Raw genomic sequence first — 21,999 nt, forward strand, 5'->3', positions numbered from 1 at the left:
TCCCTTGGCTCTGACAAGCAGCATTCTGCACAAAACAGAACTGCGTAGGCATGCAGCTTAAAGACAAGGGAGGACTGTCTCACGCATAGTCATCTGATATTTTAGACACATGATCCTGTTCAAAACAGACAGTGGTTGTGATAAATATAGAACAGTCAGGGAAAAATAACTCAACTAAAAACTCATAACTCAATAAGTTCAATGCAGCATAATATGTGACATATTCATTTCATAGCTGCCAATGTATACATCCAGCAGACACAGTAGTAACATTAGCATTCCTTTTAGTCATGTTTCTGGCCACTCTCCTTTCAGCTCTGCTTTGATGACACTGACATTTCCCTCACAATTTAGTGGGATTTCTTAATTTCTTAACACAGAAAACATGTTTTATACTTCCTGTGAATAAATTCATTGTTTCTTTAATTACCTCAGTAGGCAGGTTTCCATTAACCCTTAGATTGCCCAAATTGAAATTGTGAATACAATTTCTGCCTAATGGAAACGGAAGTTTTACGCTCACATGAGGTGGTATTTCAGCAGGTGGTGGTAATGCGCCTTTATGAGTGCCAACCGCCATAAACCCAAAGGAGAAGAAAAACTACAACAAAGTCACATGACATTCTACAAAACATGACGCGATATGTGTGGACGGAGGAAGAGAGCGAGAACCTCTTAAGTCTGATATGAGACAAAAAAATTACGGCGATATTAGATCAGCTTTAATGAGTGGCTGCAATAGCACTAAAACTGCTGAACATCCATTGCTTTGCTTCTTGGAATGTACTGCAAAAGAAAAAGTGCATAACATCACAAGAAAAGTCACATAACATCACTCAGTGGAAACACAGTCACACATTTGTGCTTTATCAACCGTTTTAACGAAAATATTATTTAATTTTTGTGCAAATCTGTGATGGAAACCAGTCAAATATGACCCAGAATATTCTTAATGTACAAATATTGGTAACTCCTTAAAAAAATGTATTTTAAATGTCAGCAGCCCAACTCTGAACCTGACATTTTGATTCCCAATCAAGTATGACTCATGCACTCAAAAAACACACACGCACACACACACACACACTGTGCTGTTGATCAATAGACAGAAACAGAAACAGAACTGTTTCGCCACACAGCGTTAAAACAGATGAGTGCGTGTCATGCATAGTCGTCTGACAGTTGAGAAACACAATCCTGTTCAAAACAAGCAGTGGTTCTAGCAGACACTGAGTCAACCTTTCTCCCAGAAGCAGCGTAAGCTGGAGCCACAACATATATACACAGCCACTATTAATATTACATCACCTGTCTCAGCTATTTTGAATCTGAGACTGATAAGTTTAATTCTTGCATCAGTTCATTTTTCCCAGCAGCTGTAACACATCAGCAAATGATGAAAAATAATTGTTTGTAGAGTCACCAGATCTGTCTGTCAGTCCCCTGCTCTGGTTTAGACTAAAATATTCAGACAGAGATTGGATGGGTTGCCATAACATTCTGTACAGAAATTCAAGGTACCCAGAGGATGAAGCCTACTGACTTTGGCGATTGCCTTTCAACATCTCCAAAATGGATTATTTCAAGCCCCCCAGAGGATGAATTGTAACAACTTTAGAAACATTTTTGGTTGAAGACAACTGCCTCAACATTTATTGGAAAAATGGTTCATAGTTCCCTTAAGATGTAGTCAAGTCAATTTTGTTTATAAAGCCCATTATCATAAATCACAATTTCCCTAAGAGGGCTTTACAACATGAACATGGCATAAAATGTACCCACCCGCTCGACCTGTCAATCAATGACCCGAACCCAAACCGCAGACCCACAAACCGGAGCTGAAAGTTTCTGGTAATGACCTATTTCCAGTAAATATCACAATATAAAATGTGTGTTTTCTTTTTTTAAAAGGACAGAAAGACATTAAGCGCTCACCCACCTTGTGTGTGATTAACCCCTTAAGCCTATGATCTCAAGCGTACAGTTTATAATCTACGTGGTTTGCTACAATAGAGCAGGGCTGATCAGTACAGTGTTTAGTTTAAATGACATTTCAGAGGTTCACATTTAATGGATCCTTTGTGGACAGAGAGATTTTATTATGTCTAGACCTTAACAGATTTTCTTGGTCAAAAGCCAAATCAGAAAGCCTGAGTACAGCAGTGCTGGTAAGAAACCTGCTTGTTGTGTGAAAGAGAGACAGAGAGGAGGCAGGAAGCTGAGGTTTAAACTGGATTATTGCACAATATTCCTATAAATCATAACAAAGTTACTCAGAACGCTGCATCACTGTATAAACTGAATTGTCTGACCTGCAGATCAACCCTTGAGACCCACAGGCTGTGGGGTGGCCTGCGTATCACCGGCCAACATTTGTATGTGGGGCCCATGTGAATGGTAAATGGGCCTCCCTATATGGGCTTGTCCATGGGTTCCATACAGGCCCCCATGTCAATTGTCCAAAGAGCTGCTTGCATGGCTGTTGATGCTGTTGGCTGAAGACCTGGACATACTTTCGTCATTGAACTTTCGTTTTCTTCCATTCTTTTTCTTTTGATTTTCCCTCTGTCTTTTACGAAGTTATGCAAATCGACTGGTCAAAGCCCTGCACGGCAACTAGGAACACGCACAGAAAGTCTAGGCCAGTTCAGGTCTGGCCGAGGCATTTACACAAAGGAGTAGCTTGATTCTCAATGGCATTATGTTGGTGTGTGAATCTGACTTTGAGAAATTCAATTTAGTCCGATTTTAGTCCGACTAGCATGTTTACATGTATTTGAAAGTCCAGTTTTGATCAGACTAGCACAATAATTTGACTTTTTCTAACATCATGTAAGAGGGTCCCTGGTTCACAACCCGGTTGGAACAGGGTTTGGTCTGTAGGCGGGGGCCCTTCTGTGTGGAGTTTGCATGTTCTCCCCGTGTCTGCGTGGGTTCTCTCCAGGGTCTCCGGCTTCCTCCCACAGTCCAAAGACATGCAGCTCAGGTTGATTGGTGACTCTAAATTGCCCTTAGGTGTGACTGTGAGCATGTAAGGTTGTCTGTTTATATGTGTCGGCCCTGTGATAGTCTGGCCACCTGTCCGCGACCCTTACGAGGACAAGCGGTTATGGGAAATGAATGAGCGAATAACTGTGTGTATGTGAATGTAACTGTGTCAACTGTGAAAAATCAGCAACAACAGTGAAGTAACAGGTTGGATCGTACATTTGCAGAAAATAGAAAAAATAAAATAAATAATAATTTAAAAATTATGCATTGTAAGTAAGATAAATAAAAATAACAGTAATAATCACAGGCTGCTAGTTTATATGGAGTACAAACTAAGAGTGCTATGCATTAAATCCTAAGCCAGGGTCATGAGGAATTAGTTGTGTGGGTGATTCATCCTCCCCTATCTTCGTCTAGACAGCAAGAAATTGGTCACAGATATCGTGAGTCGAGACATAGATTGCAATTCCTTTTTAAAATGAGTCTTTTAGTGACAGTCATCCCCAACATCAAGGGCTGTTGCATGGCTGTAGGAAAGCACAAGAAGATGGAAAGTCCAGCTTCCAACTGGATGCATTATTCATAGGCCTTTGAGTTTCAGTTAGATATTTTGGGCCAGAATTAAAAAAATAAGAAGCAGAGCCAGAATGTGTGTGACATTTGCTTTTTGTCTTCTTTGTGCAGGTTAAGCAGTCACAAGAGCTGCACAATCCTTTTGGGAATGTGTAGTTTTAATTTCTTGTATTTGTTGTCTCCTCCATAAACCACTGACTGTCAGTGTAATACAGTTCACGGCACAGATTGGCTTCTGCGCAGGAATACAGATGTTATATGGTTTAGAGAATGTGTGACGGTGATGTCAAGCAGTAAAAAACACTAAATACAACGTCCACTTACAGTGATATTGATTTTTTAAGGTAGGCCTTTTTCAAAGTAATTTAATTTTTTTTTTTTTGATGACTCAAACTTTACTGAGTTTTCGGTTTTTACGACACCAAACTGAAATAAGAAAATAAGGCAAAATCAACATACACAATCTTATTGTGACAATAAAAATAAAAAATAAAATAAAATAAAAATTAAATAAATTTGCAGTCCATGACAGGTAAAGTTAGTCCATGCTCGATATGCAATGTATGAAAGCAGTCTTTCCAGAAGACAACCACAGCACTGCTGTGTTTCTATTCATTTTCCCATGTGAGGTTCACTGTCCACAGGTAGTCTTCCAGTAAACAGATCCCTGTATTGCACCCAGTCCACCTCCATCTTCATTTCCATGCCAGCCCCCCAAGAACAGACCACAATGATCAGACTGTATGCAGATACATTTTATCTACCCTGAAAAGAATATAATCTTAAAAACATTCCCCATTTCTCATTATATTTATCAATATCATTTATTATACTATAGGATATTCTTTCAGTATACCGGGCCTTCTGTATCTTTCTACTTTCTCATTATCATCCATTTGCCAATCATTATACTTGTCTGAATCCAATTGGTTAGGGGTTTCACAATATTGGCCATTGGTTTAGGGTTGCCTAATATGTAAAGACTGGGACAGAACTCAAAATCCACTCTGATGACCTTTGTGATAATCTCATGAACCCTTTTCCAAAATATCTGAATCTTTGGGCATGACCATAGGGCATGTGTTAGGGTACCCAGCTCCCCTTCACACCTCCAGCAGTCCAGTGTTTCCTTCATACATAGCCTGAATAACCTATTTGGGTACAAATAGAATCGATGAAGGATTTTGAATTGAATCAATCTTATTTTTATATCCCTGGAGATGTGTTTAGTGATTCCAACAATTGTAACCCAATGTTATTTTCAGATCCCTCTCCCATAAGGTTTTCAGAGCTGTGTTGGACGGATAACCAGAATTGCTCATAAGCACAGAGTAGTAATGGGAGGCCTCATGCCCAATCTCTGCAGTCCGCAAAATCTCTTTAATGAGGTCCATGCCCTGGGGTGGTGTGTGTGTGTATAGAGCCAAAAGTAGTGACAAGGAGGTCTCTCAGCTGAAGATATCTCCAAAATTGATTGTTGGCTAACTTGAATTGTTCAACCAGATTGTCAAATGATTTAAGGACACTATCTTTATACAGATCACCCAGAGTATTTACCCCCTTAATCACCCACTCCTTCCACATAGGTGATGATTTTCCAATAAGGAGTTTTGGGTTGTCCCACAGACCAGAGGATAAACTTAAAAAGGGGTTGATTTTAAATATACAAGACACTTTTTTCCATAGTCCCTGTAAATGAGAGATAATAGGATGGGATCGAGCATTTGGATGCATTCTGGCCGATATGAATAGCAATGGAGGTAAGGAAATACATATTGACCGCTCTACTGCGTACCAAGGTGCCACTCTCTCCGGAGGTAATGCCCAGTGTGCCAAATGCCTCAGGTTGAATGCATAATGATAAAACAACAGATTTGGGAGTCCTAGGTCACCTTTCACCACAGGCTTCTGCAATTTACGCAGATGTATTCTTGGCCTTTTACCATTCCAAAAAACTTCATTCAGCATCAAATTGTTTGAAGTATTTAATAGGGATATTTAGTGGGAGAGACTGAAGTAGATAATTGACTCTGGCAAAACAGTTTATTTTTATTATATTGACTTTTTCCTATAATGAGGGATAAAGTGGAGACCACCTTTCCAAATCTGTGCTATTTTTTTCTAGGAAAGGTTCAAAATTACATTGCACTGTTTTGTCTAATTTCCTAGGGAGTAATATTCCTAGATATTTTATTCCCTTAGGGGGCCACTGGAATGATTCGGCTTGAAATAATGTTTTTGGGCGTTTTACGTTGTCAGAGGGAGAGCCTCAGACTTTGTCCAATTCACTCTATAGCCTGAAAAAATAGAAAAGATTTTATAATTTTGAGAAATGCGGGAACAGATTTGCCGGGGTCCGTAATGAATATTAAAATATTATCAGCATATAGCATAAGTTTGTGTGTGGTCCCTGCAACAGGGACTCCGGGGATGTTAGGGTCTTTATGAATAGCTGCAGCTAAAGGTTCCAATGCTAGACAAAACAGTAATGGGGAGAGAGGTGAACCTTGTAATGTTCCGCGACCTAGGTTGAAATACGAAGAAATTATACCATTAGTCTGTACAGATGCTTGGGGCTCATTATATAACAGTTTCACCCACTTTAGAAATGTCTGCCTGAAACCATAAATCTACAGATCTTTAAAAAGATATTGCCACTCTACACAATCGAATGCTTTTTCAGCATCGAGTAAGATGGCTGTGGTAGTTGTATTATTGTTTCTAACCACCCACATAACATTAATCAGACATTGAATGTTATCCGAGGCAAATCTATTACATATAAACCCAACCTGATCTGTATGTATTAGTGTAGTTATAACAGTACTGAGACGATTTGCAAGGATTTTGGAAAGTATTTTAGTGTCTATTGATATTAAAGACATTGGGCGATAGTTTTTACAATCTGTGGGCTCTTTGTCCTTATTTAAGATTAGAGATATTAGAGCCTGAGACTCCTCTTTCAAAAGCTTCATTATACATTTCTAACAAAAGTGGAGTGAGCTCATCTGTAAAGCATTTATAAAATTATGCCATCAACCCGTCGGGTCCGGCTGATTTACCGGATCGCAGCATTTGAATAACTTCCTTTATTTCTTCCGCCGTGATTGCAGCATCCAGCATCTCACGGCGTTCTATATTCAAAGCTGGGCGGTCCAACCCTACCAAAAATGAAAGAATATCTTCCCTTTGGCAAGACGATGTGGAGGTGTACAGTTCCATGTTAAAATTTCTAAAGGCCTCATTTATGTCTGATGATTTTGTCACAAGGCCCCCACTTTGAGACTGGACAGCAGTTATCTTAGCCATGGATTCCTGTTGCTTAATATAGTGTGCTAGAGTTTCCCAGCCCTGTCCCCAGACTCAAAATACCTCTGTCTTGCTCTAAAAAGTCCAAATTCGACTTTCTGTGATATTATCCGATTATATTCATATTTAAGCTTTCTGACTGATTTTAAGTTGTGTGGGGAATAGTTCTGCTTTAATTTGTCTTCTGCCTCTCCCGTTTTACTCTCTAAGTCTGCAGGTTTCCTTGTGTTATGTTTTTTCCTGTGCAATTAAAATTGAATGTCCCCTTATAACAGCTTTCAAGGCTTTCCAAACTGTGCCTACTGATGAGAAGGAGGCAATGTGTTGTGTAATGTTTCAATTAATAACTCTATTTGTGTTTTCAACATAGCCTTAAAGGCGTCATCTTGCAAGAGGGAGGAGTTGAATCTCCATCTCGGGGATTTCATCATATTATTAATAGACACCAGGTCAAGCTTCACTATTGGGTGGTCTGATATTAGTATGTTGCCAATTGCACATGACATTGTAGATAGAAGTATTTCTTTTGGAATGAAAAGATAATCTATTCTTGTGAATACACCATGAACTGCTGAAAAAAAGGTACTGTATAATCGCTCCCAGTGAGGTTAAGCAGACGCCACACATCCACAAGACCCCAGGTGAGCATAGTTTCTTAATCGTGAGTGATTTGGGGGGTCTAGTCTTACTAGGGACACTTCTGTCTAAAATTGCATCCATAACAATATTCATGACCCCAGTCCAGATAACTGGATAACTTCCCATATCAGTCAATCTCCATTCAAGGTTAGCAAAAAACAGGGTCATCAACATTTGGGGCATATGAATTAGCCAATATTATTTTTTCCCTTGGACTTCAGCTAAAATGGTAAGACACCACCCCTCACTATCCTTCACCTCTTTCAGGCATTTAAACTGTAAACACTTATTCACTAAAGTGATACCACCTCTGCTTTGGCTTGTTCGGGGACTACAAAAAAACATATCCCACCCATCCTTTACGTAACTTTTTGGAGTCCTTCACAGACATATGGCATTCTTGCAAAAAAACCAACGTCATACACGATTGATTTCAAACAAAAAAGAACCTTATTCCTCTTGACGGGGCTGCCTAAACCATTGACATTCCAGGTGGCTAGGCGCAGATTATTATTATCATGAGTAGACATTGTAATATTGCATGGAGATATATAACTGTGATAGTGAGCAGGTTCCATGTCTTATTTTCGCAAGTGAGACTGTCTTGTACATACAAAAATGAAAAGCAAAAAGCAAACAAAAATAATAATAACAATAATCACAAATTAAACTGAAGTACATAACCATTAATAAACTGCGCAAACCCTGAACACTGCGCAGTTTATAGTCCGTAACTGTCAGTAAAGTAACTCTGACAAAACTAAGTCCAACAGAAAAACTCTACCAAAAGTAATAGTGCAGGTACCTTACGTGTGAACTACACAAATATCCATTTTTTTTTTTTTAGATACAATATGGTATCTGGTGAGGCTAACTGTGTAGAGAAAATAATACTTCAAGTCATTTTCAACTCTCAACAGCAGTTGCAGACTGCGGGGGGATCGATATTTAAGTGGGCACTTAATTTACCCCGTGGATGGAGGAGAAAAAACAGAAAACGGATATGTTAATTCCCATAGAGATGGACCAAGAGATGCTGGATTACTCCAGGTCCCCAACTGACTAGGACAGTTCACTTCTGATGAAGTTCATGGCTGCCTTGGGATTATCGAAGCGGTGGGATCCCTCTTTTGTGTCGACGTGGAGCGTGGCTGGATACTGAAGTGCAAACTTTACTCCACGTTGGTGCAGGACTTTCTTGCACTCTCTGAATGCGTCTCGCTTGGCCACAGTACCCCTGGAGAAATCTGGGAAAATCGTGACTCACTTCCTGTTCCACCAAAGTTCTCCTTTCCCCTGGGATGCATGCAAAATGCGGTCTCTGTCCCCAGACCGTATGAACCTGGCTATCAGTGTCCGACCGTTGCACTTGTCTTTCGAGACTCGTGGACCGAGTCTGTGAGCGTGCTCAATAAACCATCCCAGGTGTGGGTATTGCCAGCATTTGGGGTAAAACCTTCTCCAAAAACATGATCGGGTCACTTGACTCGCAGCCCTAGGGAAAGCCCACAAAGCGCAAATTATTTCGTCTGCTGCGGTCCTCGATGTCATCCAGCCTCTCACAGAGAGCTGCCACTTCGGCTTTGGTAGCTGGGGGGTTTGCCTTCAGCTGGTTGTTAGTTTCTCTTCCATCGATGAAGTGGCTTTGCGTATTTCCTCTGCAGAGCTAACTCTGCTAACTCTCCAGATATTTGTTTCAGGATAGAGAAAATGTTTACAATATCTTCAGCAACATTACCTGACGCACAGTCACCGTCTTCTTCCTGAAGTGCTGGTGAATTAGCATCGTTGCTAGCACAGGCTACTGGCATGCCAGCAGTATTTTTAGGACTCCGTCACCCAGAGCTTTTCAACTATAGCCTGTATAACTTCTGGGTAGGGAGATGCCTACTACTTATGTGTTGACGAATAAATGTATAAGATGCCACAACGGAGTACTCAGCTAAGCAGCCATTTTCTTCACCGCGTCACGCGACCTCTCACCGGCATTTTTTTGTCCACCGATCTCAACTGCCATGTAATGCTTACTTTTGGGGTGCACGCACATAAGTATCTCATACAGCCTCTCTTCAAAAATCCAGAACAATCGTTGTAAGCACATCCTAGTTACTTTTTCTGGCTACTAGTGACGTTCTACTATCTGCCTGTTAAGACGCATCAGAACATTTTACAACATGGTTGAATTGTGAGAAAGGTTACGTACAGGAGTTTCTGTGACTCATACCCATCCTCTCCCTTTTGACTTTGTCCTTTTAGATCTGTGAATCCAGGCTCCAGCCCTGTTCATGCAAGCATGGCTGCTGTCCCCGGGGCAGTCCCAGAAGATGAGTCCGTGTTACTCATGTCAGAAACAGACGGCAGCTGTTTGAAGCCATCACGTGCCGGAGTTGCATCAAGCGGTGGCACTCCTCAGATGTGCCCAGAGCATGCAAGACCGGGAACTGACACAGCTGAGCTTCCAGACTTCAGGGCCCAGAACCGACGTTTACTGCCCAACTTGAAGAATCCCCTGCATGTCATCGATGGGCCCGAGCATCGCTACTTCATCGGCATCATTGACATTTTCACAGTTTACAGTTTTAGGAAGAGGCTGGAGCACTTGTGGAAGAGGTTGAGACATCCAGGCCGGTCTTTCTCCACGGTCAGTCCACAGACTTACTGCCTCAGGTTATGTCACTGGGTACAGGACCATACCAAGTAGAACCCGCATGAGTAATGGAAAGTCTTGCATGTCCAAACAACTAAATGCTCAACCAAAGTTCTCACACATGCATAGACATGAAAGTTTATCTGCATCTCTTCCATGGTTCCGTTCATCTTTCAATATGCTCAAAACACATGAATGGCATATTAATAAGTCCTCATGTAGACACTTTGGACACAGAAAATATTTCCTGCAGGCAAAATATTAGGGTTCTAAAATCATAGGTGAACGGTTGGGCAGCATGCTCTTGTCTGACTGTATTTTCATTGGTGGGACAATCACTGGTGTTACTTTAATAAGGCTGTGTGTCCACCAAAATGTTTCTTTTGGTCACTGTGGCATTTCTCCCAAGTGCAGACTTTACCCAAAGTTTAACATTTTTCAACGCTCATTTTTTAAGAGATAAATAATCCTGTTCTTATGCCAACTCGTGCTAATCTGTCAGTGACCTTCTGTGTCTACTCATGAGGTTTTGGGTATCCTTTTGCGTCAGCTGTTTACGCCCCAGGATGCTGTTACTGTGATGTAAATAAATGCACATGTGGTGGGAAAAGGCAGCATGAACCTTATGTCTAACAGGAGTGCCAACTATCATGATGGTTAGGTGAAAAAAGTCACGGATGGTTAGGTTTAGGTAAGGGTTACTGTGGTAAGGTGTAGAAAAAAAGAATATGTATTCACACAGGAATCGAACTCAGAACTGCTGCACAGACGTCAGTTTTTTGTGGGACCCATCCACCTCCCAACCTGCCCGCCCTATTAGCGCACTCGCGCTCCTTATATTCGTTGTTACCGTCAGCATTATTATCCAACACAGTCCTTCATGTGCACACGACCGGTTCTGTCTTGCTGCATTCTCAAATGACGCCGCCCGTTCACATTTTATGTGGATGGGCCCGGTGCCCTCTTAGCTGGTTATGTCTTTGTGTGTTCTCATCTGACGCCATCCGGTCGCATTACAGTTGGATGCGGAAAGTGTCTTTTGGCATCACACTTGAACGTCGTAAGGACTGACAAAGCGGCACTATTTGATTCACTCAACTCACAATTCGATACGATTCACAATACTGGGTTCACAACATGATTTTCTCACAATTTGTTTTTAATACAAAATGAGATCACAGAAGAATATTCTGTTAATTATTTCAAACAAAAATTATAAAAAGTACTGCATATTTTCTTCTTTTCTTCATCACAATAAATAATCCCTTATTATTTCTGAGGTAGGATGTAAATGCAAAACACAAACTATGCAATGAATGCATTTCTGGACATTCACAATGTCCCCTGCTGTTAAAAAAAAACCTTTGTGGAATGGTTTGCTTTTTGTCAGAGGGGAAAGCAGAGAGGGCAAGTTTGAAGAACTAAGTTGGTCATTTCCCACTCTGAGTGATAAATTGGGCTCACTCTTTGGCTCTTGTACTGGTTTGGATGAACGAGGTTGCAGCTTGTCTGTGTAGTCATCATTAAGGAGTAATGTGTGTAGGCGGGGTTGACTGTAGCTCCTCACTGTCATGCAGAATCACATGCTGCATCATATAAGTTGTACTATTTATGTAGTTCAACACCCTCTTGCAATATCTGCAGACTGCTTTTATCTTTTCTGTTATCTTCTCGCCTTCATTACTTTCTGACTTGATGAAGCTATATGGCTGCCACACCTCTGATTTGAAACTGGAGGGAGCATCTTCTATTTCATTGCCTGTCGCAGAGCCTTTGCTTCATCTTATTTACATCGGCAAGTTGTCTCTAGTCTCAGACGTGATGTAGGACGTTGAACACATGGCATGTCAAGCAAACGAAGTCAAAAGCAGATTACGCCCTGGCAGCAAGAAAGGACCCTGTACAGAGGGAAACATGCTTTTTACAGTGTGCAGTTTTTTCCCCCAGATAATATAACATTGGTAGTCAAGTTTACTTGCCCTGGGCAAAAATTAAAGTCGAGCTCTGTTACAGAAAAAAACCTCTTTGGTGGACACACAACACCATCAGGAAGAGTGACTCACTGAGGTGATGATTTCGTTTATCTAGCGATAACGTGCAGATATTTCCCTATACACCAATTGACTGGTTGAGGTAGGTAAAATTTCGACCAAGATTTTCATTGTTTGAATACAAGCCTATAAAAATATACTGAGATTGATGATTGGCCAAAAAAAAATGTTGAGTTTGAACAAACAAAAAATGCTTCTGTACTCACTGACTGTATTGGTGTATTTTCTTTGCTACAACATAAACTTAGTAGCCTCTTTTGTAAAGCAGCTAAATAAACAGGACAAACTGCAAATGTGTTTAAACCCACTTTGTGTCAAGCTTCCATCCAGTTCCCACTCTCTGTAACCTTGAGACGTCCTTGAGCATACGGTCAGACATGTGCACACAAAATATTAGGCTGATTGGACCAGTAGTTTTTGAGAGTAGCTGTGGACAGACAGGCACACTCACACACACACATTTATACACACTCACTCAGAAACACTGATGCAACCAAACGGATGATCTCCTCCACACTTATACCTGGCAGAGATTATGCTTGACTCCATTTCTCCACTAGAGCATACTGTTACAGGGATGTTGAGCAAGCAAGAAGGCTTCTGTGAGTGTCCAGGGGTTTGAGAGTGCATAGAGAGGGAATTTTAAAGAGGAGAAACTAAGTGAGAGAGACTACTTGGGATGTCCTGAGGATTAAGCTTCGGACTGATCAAGGCATTTTTTGATGAGGATTTTCTATATTTAATTTGATCTAATCCATTTAATGTCAGCTGTCAAACTTTTTTTTTTAATGTACAGCAAGACAAAGTGCAGCCTTTGTCCCCCACTTAGCTGTCTTTGACTCTTACTGTTATGAATTCCCATGTGTTTGTCAGAGCAGCAGAACACCACACCATAAACTAAAAAACAGTATTAGACTGTTTCTTTAATGTTATTTACTAAAATTATGAGTATGCGTTTCATTTCAGTTCAGTGTGAGAGTCGTGCATTTTGCCTTTGACTGTAGTGCACAGTATTTATCTGCCCTGCTTGGAGGAGAGAAGAGAAGAGAAGGAGCAACAAACACTGGACTCTTAAAGGGACAGAGAGACTACTTCGAGACATGACCAACAAAATTAAAGGGAGGGCTGTACTGTAATCAGAAATATGTTAGTCAAATCAAAATTGCCTATTCAATACCAATACTTGACGATTCATTTTGTTTTCCATACAAAGTTGTAAAGTCTGAACAGATGTCATTATGACAGTAATGTCCACGTAATAAAGTAAACAAGCCAATGGCGCTAACAACTGGTCATTCATGTGCAAAGGTTTTTGCAGACACTAGATACCAAACAAAAGCCAGAAAGGATAAAACGAGAGGGAAATCTAGGCACTCCAAGAGTATCAGGACATGAAAAATGAGGAGGAATTACATTAAAAAGCCTTTATTATAGTGGCTAAATCATTAAAAAAAGCTGTTTCGACTAAACACCTGTCTTTGTCAGGGCTTCAAAAAATTCTGCATTGTGGATGTAGCACCACCTATATAGCAGCAGGACCCAGTAACAGTGTATATATATATATATATATATATATATATATATATATATATATATAGACACACACACAAAAACATATATGCATACATATATATATATATACACATACATACACATATATATAAGATTTGATGTGTTAAATGCCCTTGATGCGCAACAGAGTGTCATTAGAGTTATGAAATTCATGAAAATGTCTAGCCAGGGGGTTATCGTGGTTGTTAGTCCTGAAAGCATATTTATGCAAGGCAATCCTTAAGACATCTTTTAGTATAGCCTACATAGAAAAAAACTTTCAAAATGGGCAAGTAGGGCGGTATATAACAAAAGTTGTGTTACAATTAATGAAATCAACCTGTTTATAAGTCGTGTCTGTATGAACATCAGTAAACTCTTTTGTCTGCACAACATCACTACAGTGAGGGTAATGCATACACTTAAAAGTACCAGATGGTTTGGTCAGCCAAGTATGCTTTTTATCTGCTGGAAGATGCGAGTGTTTAAGTTTGTCACTACGAGTGGGGGCGCGTCTGAAAGAAATAACTTGACTTGACCGAATGAGTCTCAGTAATGGCCCAGTTGTTGCCAGAAAGTACTGTATATCATATTAAGTTGCTGTGGACTTAAAAGTCACCACTTCTAAGCAGAAAGTCTTTCCTCTCTCATTGTCTGCAGCATGCAGCACCCTGTCTATCAAAAAATTGCACAAAAGTCAAGAACACTTACTTCACAGCAAACTCAGGGAACCAAAACGTTGTCAAAGTGCACTGCACAGAAAAAAAACAACTGCTCGACTTAAAACAATCTTAGTTGACTTAGGGTGTCCGACTGATGATTTTATTTAGAAGGGCAGTCCTTTTCATTTTCAGCTTTGTTTTGTAAAATAGATAAATAAATAAATAATAGTAAGCTAATATTTTAAAAACACCACCAAGGAACAGCTTTAAAAGCAATTATTTCATTTTATTTTTTAAAGAAGCTGTCTTTAAGTATCCACTGTGCAGCTGTATAATCTAGGAAAATAGAAGTATTGGATTGGGACTTGGTATTGGCAGATGCTCAATATTAAATGACTCAGACTGGGATCGGGGGCAAAAAAACATGACTGGGACATCCCCAGAGATTATTATTGTGAGTTTTTGCAATTACATTTTGTTTGCTCAAATTAAAGGATTATTAAGGATTGTAATTTAGAGCAATATAAAAGTTTGACCAAAAAAAAAAGCGAAAAAAGGTCGTTAAAATGTTCCATTGTGCACTCAGAGATCTGGCCCAAAAATAATTCCATATTTTCCTATCAGTGGTTTGGATTGGTTTTGGATTCCAAACATGCTCAGTGAGATGCATCATGAAGAAGATGGATAGCTTTAAAAACATTGCTCCCGGTGTGCCTTTGTAAAGAAAATCTTAAAAACACCAAATAGGTTTCAGAGGGCTTTACATGTAGATGTCTGCCTGCATGCGCTATTCATATTGTACTTTATTTTTTTTTAATAATTAAATTTTTTTTGCAAGCAAAGAGCATCGCAAAACAAAAGTACTGGCAGTGCTGCATGACTTTTTTCTCGAAGTTTTTAAAGTCTGGATGAACAATAAGATGGCTGAAACATGTCACCAATCCAGATTTCCCAGCACTATGAAATAAGGTCATCTTGCAGTCCTCTTAGCATATTTTTTTTATTTTTGTGCAATAGAAAGGCAATAATTACAATGTTGTCTGACAACATGTTTTACTGCCAAATATTCCAGGTCAGCTTTTATTCTCTTACTTGTTCTTGATTTGACCCTTTTGTGTGTTGATTATACAGTAAAATTGGAAACGACAACTGTAAATACTAGCGCTTACACTATGTCTTGGTAAAAAAAAAATATTATTATTTGTCATTTTGAAATGATCTCATGGTCAAACCTGCATTTTCCTCTGAAATACAGCAGTGCCTCTTTAGAATATAATGCTATTAACACCATAAGCCTGGAAATACTACGAAAAAATAACACACTCAGTATAAAAATATTATTTTGTTTGCTTTACTGACCAGTTAGATTCATATGCTCATGTATGACTGTCTTAATACAAAGATAAAAATGTGATGACACTCTTTCGATGCAGTTTTACTTCTACAGAGTAGATTGTGTTGCCCTATTTCTGTAAATACTGAGAAAGGTATGTGGTGAAACCTTTGCCTGATGGATAAAGGATGAGTAAGACCTGAGCTGGCTGTCTGGTGTTGTTTTCCTTCAGTGTTTCACCTTCTCACACCAACATCATGTCAACTGAAGAAACAACCTTAACAACCCTAACCAAATGTTAACGACTTATTCACTATGCTATGGATAGAGCGAGAGATATAGATAGATTTTTGGGCGACAAACTATACTATGTCATTTTTGACGATATTTGGAGGACATACTATACTCCATCATTTTTGCTAATTTTTGGGCGACATACTATACTATATAGTTTTTTATGATCTTTGGGCGACATACTATACTCCTTCCTTTTTGATGATTTTTAGGTGACATACTATATTATGTCGTTTTGGATGATTTTTGGACATACTTTACTATGATGTTTTTGCCAATTGTAGTCGACATACTATACTATTTTTGGGCTACATACTATACTTTGTCGTTTTTGATGAATTTTGGGCGACTTCCTATACTATGATGTTTTTGATGATTTTTGGGTGACAAACAATACTATGTCATTTTTGACGATTTTTGGGCGACATACTATACTATGTCGTTTTTGACGATTTTTGGTCGACACACTATATTATGTTGTTTTTGGCAATTTTTGGGCGACATAGTATACCATGTGGTTTTTGATTATTTTTGGACGACATACTATACGATGTTGGTTTGACGATTTTTGAGTGACATGCTATACTATGTCGTTTTTGATGGTCTTTGAGGGACATCCTATACCATGTTTTTTTGACGATTTTTGACCATTTTTGGGTGACATACTATTATGTTTTGACAATTTTTGGTCGACATAATATACCATGTCATTTCTGATGATTTTTGGGACGACATACTATACTATGTCGTTTTTGGTGATTTTTGAAAAATGACACACTATATTATGTCATTTATTCAGGTTGCAGACTTACCATGACACAATGGAACATTGATTCGTACTGACATCCTCCAAGTGTCCTTTTTTGTCTTCATGCAGTGTCTAATAAATGCCTTAAATGAATATTTTGAAATAAACACATGGAAGTCATTTCATTGAATGTCAGACAATAGACTGGATCTCTTTATTTCACATACATGCAGTACATCACTTAGATCGCAACTGAAACATATCAGCATCCTCATTACAGACTGTGGGGACATTTTAATATACATACAGTACATGAGCCCCACAGGAGGAATCATTAGGTTAAAATGTGTGGCTCTCAGTGTTAAATAAAGTGAGAAAAAAATCATCTTAAAATATATATAACTTTGTCAATTAGAAGCAAGAAATGTCTCTGGGGATACTGAATTTTCCTGCCAAGAACTTAGTTGATTATCGGCCTGACTCATATATCAGTCGAGTTTTCGACAGACGTCACTGCAGATACTGAATTTATCTTTCCAACACCATATGGCCCTTAATATCAGCAGAGCAGACAGATATATCAGCCGATATTTTATTTTATTTATGCCATCAAATATCATTTGGTTGTAGATTCATACAGTTTCGACACTGATTATGATATTGCAGAACAAAATGAGGCACGTAAAGTTGAGTGATATATTGTTTAGGCCGATAAATCAGGTGAAGTTGTCCCGAAACTGGTAAAACCAATATCAGGAGATGCATCTTGTAGAAATCAAGGAATATCTGTAAATGTCAAAGTAAAATCTGAGGTAATTATGAAGTTTTAAGTGACATCCTATGCTTTGTTGTTTTTGATGATTTTTGGGGGACTTACTGTACTATGACGTTTTTTGACAATTCTTAGGGCACATTCTATACTGATAAAGAATATATAATTCTGTTGTTTTTCCCAGTCTTTGGGCAACATACAATAATGTGATGTTTTTACAAATTTTCTGGTGACAAACTACTGTATATTATGTCATTTTTGATCATTTTTGGGCAACATACTAAATTATGTTGTCTTTTATAATTTTTTTGGTGACATACCATACTATGTTGTTTTTTGACGATTTTTGATGATTTTTGGGCTACATGCTATATTATGTTGTTTTTGATGATTTTTGGGTGACATACTATACTGTGTAGTTTTTTGATGGTTTTGGGGCAACATACTATACTATGTTCTCATTTTTTATGAGTTTGGGGCAACATACTAAACTATGTCTTTTTTTTATGATTTTTGGATGATTTACTATATCAAATCAAATCAAATCAAATCTTTATTTGTATGGCACTTTTCATACAAAGAGTAACACAAAGTGCCTCACAGAGATTAAAAACAATAACAGAAATGACAAACATCAATGAAAATCAAGAAAAATACAGACAGCCTGACCCTCCCACCCCCACATAAACGTACGCAACAACACACACACAATCATGTAGATATTCCCACACATATTCGCAAAGGCACCCGAACATCCACCCTTACCACCCACACACACGCACACATACACCAACACACACCAATTGTTACTAAAGAGACATGGCTAGGCACTGAGACCTGAGGCGAGGGAGAAGCTACCTTTGGGGGCCAACCTCACTGAGAGAGGTCACGGTCCAGCACCGCCGGGGCGCCGCCACAGAGACCATCCCAACCCGGGCGGACAGGAGTGCCCGCACCAAGATGCCGAGCCCTCTAGCCACCCAGGCCGAAACAGTCCACGGTACAGCACCCCCAATGGTGGACCAGAGACCACTCCCAGTCCGGTAGGCCCCGATGAGGAAACACTGGAGCTAAAAACTAACACAATAAAATAAGGTAAAGAACATAAAAGCTAAGAACGTAAGGGACTGAAACAGTAAAATAAGACAAAGAATACAAGTGCACAGTAAAATAGTTTAAAGGTTATAACCGCTAATAATTAGATAAATAAATAAATGGGAGACTAAAACAGTGGGATAAGATAAAATAAAAAAGTAGAATAAATAAATAAATAGTTAGTTAGTTAGTTAAAAGCCTGATTGAAAAGATGGGTCTTGAGCCTCTTTTAAAAACCTCAACACTGTCTGTGATCCTGAGGTTCTCCGGGAGGCTGTTCCACAGACGGGGGCCATAGTAACTGAAAGCCGCCTCCCCATTTCTTTTAGAGCTAACTTGTGGTATGGTTAAAAGGCCAGTGCCGGAGGACCTCAGGGTCCGCGAGGGTTGATAAGGTAAAAGCAGCTCAGTTAGGTAAGAAGGCCCAAGACCTTTGAGACACTTAAAAACAAGTAAAAGAACCTTAAAATCAATCCTGAAACGCACCGGGAGCCAATGAAGCGATTTTAAAACCGGTGTAATGTGCTCCCGCCCTCTGGTCCTCGTCCAGCACTCGTGCGGCCGAAGTTCTGCAATAGTAGTAAATTGGAAATGCTCTTTTTGGGAAGACCAGAGAGCAGGGCATTACAATAATCTAGACGACAAGAGATAAAAGCATGCATCAGTACCTCCGTGCTGGCCTGAGAGAGAAACGGGCGGACTCTGGCTATGTTCTTTAGATGATAAAAACCAATTTTTGTTGTGTTTTTGATGTGTGGGATAAAAGTAAGCTCAGAGTCAAAAATCACACCCAGATTTGTTACAGATTGTGATGTTCTAAAAGCCTGTAACTTTGGTAAAAGTCTCTCTTTCTGGCCTTCAGGACCGATGACTAAAACCTCTGTTTTGTCCTGGTTGAGCTGTAGGAAATTTGCTGCCATCCATGAATTTATGTCTGAAATGCAGTTAAAAAGGGCATCAATAGGCCCTGTGTCATCAGGAGACACAGCGATGTACAGTTGAGTATCGTCAGCATAACTATGAAAGCTGATGCCGTGACTCCTGATGACGTCCCCAAGGGGAAGCATGTACAGATTAAAAAGAGTTGGGCCTAAAATTGACCCTTGGGGAACCCACACTTTATCTCATGGATTCCTGAGGAACATGTATCCATACTTACAAAGAAGTGTCGATCTGTGAGGTAGGAGTCAAACCAGTTCAGAACAGTACCAGAGAGGCCGACCAGGTTCCTCAGTCTATTTAATAAAATGTGATGGTCTACTGTATCGAAGGCGGTGGTTAGATCCAGTAGTACCAAGACAGTGAGTTTATGGTTATCTAAGTTGAGCCTGATGTCATTTAAAATCTTTACAAGGGCCGTCTCGGTACTGTGATTCATCCTAAAACCAGACTGACACCTCTCTAAAATGTTATTTGTGGTTAAAAAGTCATTTACTTGGTTAAACACAAGTTTTTCCAAGATTTTACTTAAGAATGGTAAGTTCGATACAGGCCGATAATTATTAAAAATGTTGGGATCTAAATTGCTCTTCTTCAGAAGGGGTTTCACCACCGCCGTTTTAAAGGAGGTGGGGAAGACACCCGTCTGAAGAGAGCAATTCACCATGTATAACAATTGTTCCTCAAAGAATGCATGAAACGTTTTAAAAAATGGAGTGGGAATTGGGTCTAAGAGGCAGGTTGTGGGCTTTACTTGGGAGAAAACTCGACCAAGTGTCCTCGCATCTACCAGGGCAAAGCTCTCCAGTGTTTCCTCCGTAAAATCAATGATTCGGGTGAGTAAACACTTAAAATCTGATGCGGTAAAAGACTCGATCTGATGTCATTGATTTTACTTCTGAAGTGGTCTGCAAAATCCTCACAAAGGGCGTCACTTGGTATCTTGGAGGGTCTATTAAAATTTGCGTTTGTTAAAAGGTCGATTGTGGAGAAGAGGAATTTTGGGTTGGTTTTATGGTCGTTGATTAATTTTTGAAAGTGAGAAATTCTTGCCTGTTTGACAGTGTTATTATAGGTTTTGAGGTGTTCACGGAATATTTCGTAGTGAACTGTTAACTTTGACTTTCGCCATCTCCTCTCAGCACTCCTGCAGTTTCTCTTCAGCTTTTTGATGTTCATATTTCTCCAGGGCGGTGTAGGTTTTGTTTTAACAGTCTTCAATTGAAGTGGGGCCACTGAGTCCAGTGTTGTCTTTAATTTATTGTTAAAACTGTCAACAATGAGATCACATGGTGCTGGTAAAATATCTGCTGGAGTGCTCTGTAAAATCCGGATAAACTTTGCAGCCACTTCAGAAGTTAGGTAGCGTTTCCTCACTGATCTCACCGGGGCCTCCCGTTGATTAAAACTGGTGACTGTAAAAAACACACAAAAGTGGTCAGACACAGCCAGATCCACAACAGATGGCCCACCAATGGACAGGCCATAAGTTATGACCAGGTCCAGGGTGCGCCCCCTGCTGTGAGTTGGCTGTGTGACATGCTGTCTAAAATCTAGGCAGTGTAAAAGGTTTAAAAATTCTCTGGACACTGTGTCTGAGGAATTGTCCATGTGCAAGTTAAAATCACCAGTTATTAAAATTCTATTGTATTTACTATAGATAATTGATAAAAGTTCGGAAAACTCATTGATAAAAGATGATGAGTACCTGGTTGGTCTGTAGACGGTTAAGCAAAGAATGGGGGGGTTGCTAAAAACAAAGGCATGATACTCAAATGATACGAAGTTGTTAAAAAATACTTCATTTGAGCACATGGTAATCTTTGTAATTTAAGCAGTTCCGCCTCCTTTTTTGCCCTCTCGAGTTGAAAATAAAAAGATAAAATTTGGTGGGGAAGCCTCAGTGAGAACGACAGGTGCATCAGTGCCAAGCCATGTCTCTGTCAGTAGAATGATGTCTAAGTCGTTGTCAACAATAATGTCATTTATAATAAATGATTTGTTTAAAAGGGAGCGCACGTTCAGGACAGCTATTTTAGTGTCTGCACTGGACGTGTGCTTGTCACCTCCAACTCGGGGGATTTTTAAAATACAGTTATTTCTATGAACAGACCCTGGTCTTACCTGTCTGTTGTTTGTAATTCTGGTTTTGATTGTCTGAATATTATCCTGCGCCTGTATAGTGGAGGGTGACGGTGGAGGTGAAGGTAATTGGGAGGCAGGGGGTCTGTAAGTGCGTGTGTCATTAGTGAGTCAGGAGGAGGGTGTGGAGCATGAACGGATAGTCAAGTCAATGTTCACAGATAAAAGATGTGAACCATTCTTGTTTGGGTGGAGGCCGTCGTGTTTGAAAAGGTGGGGCCTGTTTAAAAAAGCTGCAAAGTTGTCAACAAAT

The 21,999-nt window shown here is 39.6% G+C and overlaps 1 protein-coding gene across 1 annotated transcript in view; it reads left to right on the forward strand.

Moving 5' to 3' along the window:
- pip5kl1 (phosphatidylinositol-4-phosphate 5-kinase-like 1) overlaps window positions 1-13,503 on the forward strand; it is a 42,595-nt gene extending 29,092 nt beyond the window's left edge. The window contains exon 11 of the mRNA XM_042509829.2: window positions 9,769-13,503. Coding sequence (XP_042365763.1) covers window positions 9,769-10,213 — 445 coding nt within the window. The 3' untranslated portion in view covers window positions 10,214-13,503. The remainder of the gene's footprint in view (window positions 1-9,768) is intronic.
- The last annotated feature ends 8,496 nt before the right edge of the window (window positions 13,504-21,999 follow it).

This window comes from Plectropomus leopardus, chromosome 20 (genome assembly GCF_026936395.1).
Source record: "Plectropomus leopardus strain MGB_pleo_1.0 chromosome 20, ASM2693639v1, whole genome shotgun sequence".
NCBI lineage: Eukaryota > Metazoa > Chordata > Actinopteri > Perciformes > Serranidae > Plectropomus > Plectropomus leopardus.